The sequence below is a fragment of the Melanostigma gelatinosum genome, assembly GCF_949748355.1.
Source record: "Melanostigma gelatinosum genome assembly, chromosome: 9".
NCBI classification, from domain to species: Eukaryota; Metazoa; Chordata; class Actinopteri; order Perciformes; family Zoarcidae; genus Melanostigma; species Melanostigma gelatinosum.
In genome coordinates, this window is record NC_136642.1 from 4,504,442 (window position 1) to 4,513,115 (window position 8,674).

The window sequence follows — 8,674 nt, forward strand, 5'->3', positions numbered from 1 at the left end:
CCAGAGGCTGTTCACCAGGCAGAAACTAGAGGCTGGTGAGCTGAACGTCCCCAAACCAAGAAATATCTCCAACCGTAGCAGGAAAAGTCAACGCATGAATTAAATACTTTGTTCAACGATTCTCTTGTAGTTCAAACAACACTGTGCTGTCGCAGCACTTTCATGGAATATTTTAAGTTAATGGGATCTCACTCGCTGCGAAACTGTGCAAACACTCAGCCAAACACCCACAAAGCACTAAAACACTTATTCTGTCTCCAACACCAGAGTTCACATCCACACTTCGTCACACAACCACAAGGCAGTTATGTTTAAGAAAAAAACACACGGGAATAGATCCAGTTTGCAGCCGTTACTCTTCCCATTAGATGACTCCTAGTATGTGTAGTGATGTGTTTATAATTACACTCTTCTGTCATCTAATTTCAGTTCCAGCATATCCACACACCACTTTACTGGTGAATTGCTAGACGCATATCTTACTATGAAATAAAATGACAGCTTAGGTGTAAAAGCCATACGAGGCCTAATAGTCCTGTTTAAAATCTGTGTTTATTTTCCTGGTTTGTGCCAAGTAACAAAGACGTTTCTGTATTTGTGATGAAGGCCGTTTGCAGTTTTCTACATTCCTATGAATTCAATTTCCAAACATGAGTCATTTAAAATCCAGTTACAGTCATGAATATTTAGAAATGTAGACTTTTCAGCACATGGCCCTACCATCTTCATTTATTAATCAATTAATTAATTAATGCAGACAATAAAGTAGTTTATATGGCAAACACCCTTGTTCTGCATTAATCCCAGACCAATCCCTGCCGTTAATCTGTTTATATTCTATGATCCAAACTGTTAACCTGATTTTGACATTGTATATTTTGTAAATATTTTGGATTTGCACCTTATTGTTATTGTCATCTTGAACTTTTAGATTTGAAATCTGCACGGCAATTTCCCTCCGAGATAAATACAGTTTTATCTTATCTTGCTTACTTTAAATAAAGGATCTGAATTCTTCCTCCACCACTTGTGAGCATGAATAAATAGTTTCCACTGTTACCACTCATTGTTACTCAAATTGTCTTCTAGTAAAACACCAAAGCCTGCACAATCCTCGTATAACTCCCTCTGAAAGCCCACACTGTAAATGTAAAACACGAGTAGCTGAGAGCTAAAGCCGTTATTGTCTGGATTAATAACCCTATAGTCAGAGGTAATGGCTTCCTGGAACCACAGTTCTTTTCTTCTGCTTTCTCAAGAGTCAGTCCTCTGAGATCTGTAACGCCTGAGGGGAATCTCAGTCGTAAACTACGAGGTATAAACTGTCCAATAACTGGCTTCAAACCAGCACTCGATGTGAAACCTACTCCTCCCGTGTGACATCTCAGTTAATTACACTTGTGCATATTTTGCGCAGAATTTCCTCAAATGAAGGGAAATGAATAAATAATGATGATCCAATACGGTTCACAGTCCCCCCCCCCCCCCCCCCCGTGGGTTGATTGTGTGAGGATCAATAAAACACATACAGGCCCAGTGTGTGATTGAAGCACGCTCTCTGGCTTTGTTTGCATAGAGATTTAGTGGGTTGAGGGGTTTAGTGGCTGTTTATTTTCACTGTGAAATGCACAAACGTTTCTTTCCTTTGCTGCAGAGCCTGAGAGCGTGTGGCAGCGACAGGTTTTAACTTTGGAGATTTATTTGTATTTGTAATGTCAAAATATAGTTTCTGACTTTTACAAAAGGTTATGTATTAATAATAATAATGATTCATAATTTGATTTCTGTCAAATAAAATCCAGACTGTGCTGAGAAGGGTGCATTCGTCATTACATCTTTCACACAGTAAATGAATGACAGCATTTCAAGGGAAATACAATGAGCGTAACACTAAAATAAAACAGCCAGCAGTAGCCAGGAACAACTATACCGACCCCAGAATAATGGGGCGCTATACGAAATAAAAGCCAGATTTTTAGATAAGAAAAAGATCTGGTGCTGGATGAGAAAATCATCCAGTGTGACAAGTAGAAAAAGGAACATTAGTGGTTTCTTAAAGAGTTTTCAAGCCTTGAATTTCCTTTTACAACTTTGAAGGAGTTTGTAGTCGATGCTCACGCTGTGTCCTCACAGATCTCTTGATCCAGCTCAACAAACGCATTTATTCACTGTGACATTAGACTATTAGACATTTGTGTCAAAACTGTCATATGAAAGGTATGAATTCATGTCATCTTGGACCACGGAATTTTAATCATTTCAAACTTGAGTGAGCGTTTGGGCCAAATTGGAAGAAATCCGCTCCTGCTGGTTCCTGAGATATCGCGTTCAGGAGAACGGGAGGGACGTGACGTCACCACGTTCTTCAAATCAGTTCATTCTTGAGTCCAGGTGGACGTTTGTGACGTATTTGAAGAAATTAGCTCGAGGTGTTCCTGAGATATCACATTCACAAGAATGAACAGGCGGACAGAAGGACGGACAAACCTAAAGCAGAAAACATCCAGACCCAGCGGTCGCTAACACAGAGGCATACAAAGCCTGTGTTTTATTTCGCTAAACTGTGGCTTCTCTCTTGATCATGAACGTGACTCATTTAGCTTGACCCATACACATGGCTCACAAGAGGCCCCACGGCAGACAATTGCTGTGGGCCCCTACTGACCCTTTTTATGTTCATGGTAATTAGGTTAAACACAATTTTGCTTGTGATAATGCAACATGTACATATCAATACAAATAAACAGGACATGTATTAATGCAGGATCCGCTTTGAGACCCTCAATCATTTGAGTTGATGTTATGATGTGGTGCTGCACATTCCGAAACAAATTGGCAATTCATCCAAACCAACTGACACACGATGAATACGAGGCCTTTGGGGTCTGGAGCCTGGGGGCAGTTACTCACGTTGCTAATAATCCAGCTCTGCCCTTAAAGCTTTATATATCGTTCATCCCCACTCTTCTCTGATTCAACATGACAAAGACATCTGTCAGAGGCTGAGAAATGTCACCTAATATTCCAATAAATGTCTCATAAATGTCAAAAAATTAAAACTCAAATACAACATTTTTTCCTCACTGTTACTCAGAAATGATATCATATATGGAAATTCTGGATTTATATTCTTATCCTGATGCCGTATTACACTTACTGTTAATTCTATGCCTGCAGCATTGCATTGCTTGCAATCTTTTAGATGTCTACTGCACCATTATAACATTTCCCCTGTAATTCAGAATTACATATTTGGTATTCTGGGAAACCTTGGGCTCCAGACTAGAATCAACAACTATGCTCTGGGTTGCAGCAATCCCTGTTTGCACAGCATGAGCTCGTAATAATGGACCCACCAAAGGGTCTGTTGGGCTGATGAGGTCTAGCTGCAGCACTGAGAGAACACTAAGTTAAGAAGTGCAATGCGCTCACTATTAATTAAGCAAGACGCAGAGTCTGCAGCCATGCTAGCAGCTCTGTGAGGCTGTGTGGGCACAGTGGGGCTTTGAGCTAAATGCTAACATCAACATGCTTGCAAATATAACGCTAGCATGTTGATTTTTTAGCATGTTTAATATTTATCATGTTCACAACCTTAGTTTGGCATGTAGGCATACTATCACTCACTCGTTAGCACTAAATAGAAAGTACAGCTGAGGCTGATGGGAATGTTATTTTTAGCATCGGGCAAATTAAAATTTTGACCCGATGAAGGCTTTTGATTAAGTCGGGATAAACGTTATTACAGTTCATACATGTCTCTCCCAAATGTCACAGCAATCCATCCCATAGTTGTTGAGGTATTTCAATTAAAAAGCCCAAATATCAACTTCCTGGTGGCACTAGAGGAAAAGCCAGGGGATCGGCAACGTAATTAGGATACATCCTCTGGGGAACATGAATGTCTGGATAACATTGAATGGTAATCCATCAAATAGTTAGTTGTTGTTTGTTGATATTTCAGTCTGGATCAAAGTGGTGGACTGACCGACCAAAATATTATTTCTTGAATGCAAAAGTATTTGTCTTTCCAAAATGGCCACACTTGAAGATTGCGCAATCGGCACCACGCGGTGTCCCCGGTGTCTTTTGCGTGTCTTTGTAGTCCTGTTGCACAAACAGGGATAGCAGTTTCAGACGGTCTCTCCTCGGTGTTGCACTTGGTTGTACAAACATTGCGAAAGGGGGTCAGTGTGCTTCAAACAAATGAGATCATCGAAACGTGTCTGGAAACTCCCTCCCCCTCTACACCTTTCAGGCAAGTTTTGTAACTTCCAGAACGGCCCCTCGGTCAGGTGTGTGGATGTGTGAAAGTGTTCTGGATTTGAACTTCGAGTTCACGAAAATGCAACACAAGGAAATACTGTCACAAGGTATTCACCATTTTACAATCATCACGTGGCTGTATAACACATCAAGCAACTTCATGTATCAAGCAAACTCCGGTCTTAAAGGGCCAGTGTTTCGGATTTGGCGGCATCTGACGGTGAGGTTGCAGATTGCAACCGGCTGAAACTTCTGCCGTGTTCCAAGCGTGTTGGACGACGACGTAGAAACATGGTGGTCTCTGTTAAGAACACCCGCTCTGTATGCAGATATAAATGTCTCATTCTAAGGGAACGAAAACACAAAGACTCCTATTTTCAGGTGATTATACACTAAAGACTACTGTTAGCTCCCCCCTTACACTGGCCCTTTAAAGTGAGATACTTGGAAGCATACTGAGCATCCAAGAACACAATGTCTTTGACTGACGTGGCATTCAAGTGCTATCCAATTTATCATCAAATATTTGTGCAACCACAACACTGTTGTCACACCTGTTCCCACTGAGATATTAATCTCCTCTGCGTTATTACCCAGCCTATCGATACATACTTACAGAAAAGACATCTTCTGCAAAGTGGCCTTCCGGCATCATGTCATCGCTGCTGCTGCTGCTTTCTGTCTGTGTGGGCATTGTATTGATCGCTCTTTGCATCTCTGGAGGTGTTTCAGCGATAAAGGAATTTGCCAACTGTGAGATCGAAATAAATGAATCGATGCATCATAAAAAGAAGAAAAGCTTCTGCTACTTCTGTTGCCTTTGAAGCTCACCCAAGTTGGCAGGTATGGCGTCCAGTGTCAGTTCAGATCTGGCTGAGTGTGTAACGCGACACCCTCATTCTAATGAAGGTCTTTTGGATTACCCTCCACAGTCATTAGATCAGCATAATAAAGGGGACTCTGGCCGGTGTAAGAGGAGGAGGAGGTGGGGCGAGGGGTCGGGCACTCGGTGTGATAGACAGCGACCTATAAGGCCTGCACGTGAATGGGGGGACGCTTCAGTGAATTCACTTCCTCTGTTTGTCCCTGGCAGGCCCCAATGTCACGTCTGCTCGCTGCTGAGGAGGCTTTTGTGATGGAAATCCTGTGGATAAAGTTTAACCCCAATAACAATCCAAAACCTGGTCCTCCGTGTTCGCTGGGCCCCCCCTTCTTCCCCCTCCACGGTCACCCCTGCTCCAATCCAGAAGCAATAGGCCGTGAGTCCCGTGGCAGATCCTTGTTATGGGACCTGCCTGCAGATTGGATGGATAAGCGTTAAGTATGCTTGAGTGGGGTGACATTGTGTTATTTAGATTAGACACAGACGTTGTGGCTAAAGAGACGGGGGGGGGGGGGGGAGAAACAGGGCAAATGAAATCCATCGGTAATAATGTGCATGAATGATCGATTCATGTGCTGTTGACTTTTGAGCAGATTTTAAGCCAACAATAATAAGAAACAAGCATGTAATTCAAGATAAGATGGTGCCAGGATGACTCACTTAGGAGTACAAATTGGAAACAGGTTAAAGTACGGCTCATAGTCCCACAGTGGCACAACAGGCGAAACACATAGATGCAGCCTCAGCATTGCTTGATATGACTCTCGGGAAATCAGAATTTGAAAAAGGAACTTTCCGATGAACGATCCATGTTTGATTCAGAATTTTTCGAAAATAATGATGAAAAAGTGAGATATTATACTGGACTGCCGGACTTCTCAACCCTGCAAATTCTATACCATTTTATAGAACCACACATCCCATATTCTACTTGTGTAAGGACTGGGGGTGTTCACGAGATACGTGTAGATGTTGGCGTAGTTTACCGATGGAAGATAAGTAGGATCGGCACTGAAACCATCTGCACTCATCGTATAGGGATCCAAGTTACCAATAACCTTCAATTTGGCCAGGTAGCGAACCTTTGATGCACTATCCAGTGATGCAAAGTATGGTATTTTCGCCGCACTTCCTTGTTTACTCGCCGCCATGTAGGATCTGTATGTACTCCAACATGGCGGACAGACCTCGTAACTAAGGAGATCGTGACGTCGGTGAGACCACTCTATTCATATAAAAATGAATCTGTTCCACATCAGCACGCTGACTGTAATGTTTTTCATGCCAAGAGCACAATTCATCCGCTCTGCTGTACTGCTGATTCACCATGATCTCATCCTCTGTTCTGCACAGCAGCATGCAATCAAATTTCCAGGCTGTGATGTGAAAAGCTAACTGTTTGCTGTTTAATGGCACATTTAAAAACCAATGATATGATCAGCTTTAGGAGCCGGCAGAAGAAAACAAGACAAAGAGTCTACAGCCGTGAGGCTGTACTGTGAGCAAGATGCTAATGTCGGCATGCTAACATGTTCACAATGACGTTTACAGGCACCAAATAGCTCTTATTCTGAAAAAGACAATATTTCTAATAAGCTGTTTAGATGATTAATGAAAAAGTATTTTCCACGAATATTCCCGTTAACATGCAGTCGTGCATATTCCGATTCCTGTAAAAGGATCCCACAACGTGTACGTCTAACGGCTACGTTACCATCTTACCATCTGGTACCATTGAGGAGCTCATCGCGTCCTTACTTGTGCATATCCCAAAAGCTACCCGTGTCCTTCATGATGCTTTTAAGTGGGTGTGGTTCCCTATTCCGACCAGAAATGTGAGCTGTTCCTTTAAGCGTGCATCTCTACTCCAACTTTGCAAACTTTTGTTGAATTGGTTTGTGTCTCATGTACAGAGCTGGACGTAAACAGGAAAGAGGCTGTGCGTCGTAAAGTGTCGTAAAAAAACCCGTTTTATAAAAGCTCCTAAAACCTGAATAATGTCTACATATCCCACATGTTTTAATCAGAAAATGCTCCATTTGGAATGAGACCTAATTCCGAATATCCAAACGGAATATGATTTTTTCAATGACCCATGAGAAATTCGGAATATTGTCATATTTGGAATAATAGCGGGATATGAGCATGTAAACGTAGTCGTCATAAAAGGGATTTTACACATCAAAGTCTATTTACAGGTCTTTGGGGAAAACTACTGCGTTGTATAAAGCCTTTTGTGGCTCCAGAGGGAGCTGTGTGAAGTCTGATAAATCGCCTCAAGTGATGTCACTTGGGTCAGCATCAGTTGTTGCAGAAAACAAGTTTGAAAATGAAAATATTCTGGAGGTTTGGCGTTAGAAAGAAGCAAGCTTACCAGACCTCTGAGGGCCGGTCCTCTTCTCTGCTTGAGGCTAACAGCTCGAGGCTACATTAGCAGCTACTGGCATTAAACACCTGCATTTCCAACCGAGCTGTTGGTGGTGAAGTTGCACTCTGATCGATGTTGCCAGATTTTGACAAGGAAGAAGAATATGTGTAATAAAAAGGTTCATGTCTCTGGTTCTACTGCATCGATTTAGATTATTTACAAAAAACTGTCCGATGTGAGTCTGACAATGTTTTAAGAGTGAAATGCTGAATTGGTGGCGAACTCTTTTAACATGATGATGTTTAGCAGGTCATATTTACCATGTTCACCATTTGGTAATTGGAGGAATTTGGTTATACAGATTAAGGTTAAAATAATTCCAGGACCACCTTCCCAAATAAATGAGAACAAAATAAAACATGACAAAAAATTAGAAAAATGTGTTATGACTGTCAGCTGTAATAACCAAAATGAATATTCCACTTACCCTCTGTGTTGCTCTATATTCGGCAACTGACCAACCAACTACAGGGATTGCATTACTCTGTGTGTGTTTGTGTGTATGTGTCACTTCCTGCCTTCGAACACAAGGTGGGGCTGTGAGACCTGTGCTAATCACCAGACCTTCCATTCTCATGCCTCTCATCTCTCTGTGGATTTCCTTCTCCTATGTTGGTGCTGCTGTCATCCTAATGTCACAGTGGTGGAGTGGAGAAGGTGACCGGGGTGGAAGATGGTGTGTGTGTGTGTGTGTGTGTGTGTGTGTGTGGATTCCTGGGGGTCTTGTTTTCTCTGGGAGACATTGATTTGGACTCCCGCTCTGTGACGAGACAAACCACAGCACGCCAAGGTCAGTCAGACCCATCACCTCTCTATTGACAGTAGGACGGGCTGGACAGTGAAGCGCGGGGAGGACGTGCTGTGTAAAAGCTTCCCTCAAAGTGCCTTAAGCATGGAAAAATGAAATCCTGGTCCAGAATCATTTGATGCTCAATGATCCCTCAAGGCTTTCAATTGCTTTACCAGGTGTAATCGCCCTCCTGAAATGTCACAGAAAGGCATTTGGTCTTGGACTTTTACAGCTTTTCTTTGATAGCATCGAGTCCTTAAAATCAGCCATTCGTTGGTATGAAAGTGGATTTTTGTCTGGGAGAAAA

General features: G+C 42.2%; 1 protein-coding gene across 1 annotated transcript in view; it reads right to left on the reverse strand.

Moving 5' to 3' along the window:
* LOC306782666 (ubiquitin-conjugating enzyme E2 E2-like) overlaps window positions 1-6,942 on the reverse strand; it is a gene marked incomplete at its 5' end in the record, with an annotated part of 28,859 nt that extends 21,917 nt beyond the window's left edge. The window contains one exon of the mRNA XM_079276110.1: window positions 6,908-6,942. Coding sequence (XP_079132236.1) covers window positions 6,908-6,942 — 35 coding nt within the window. The remainder of the gene's footprint in view (window positions 1-6,907) is intronic.
* Between the last annotated feature and the right edge of the window lie 1,732 nt (window positions 6,943-8,674).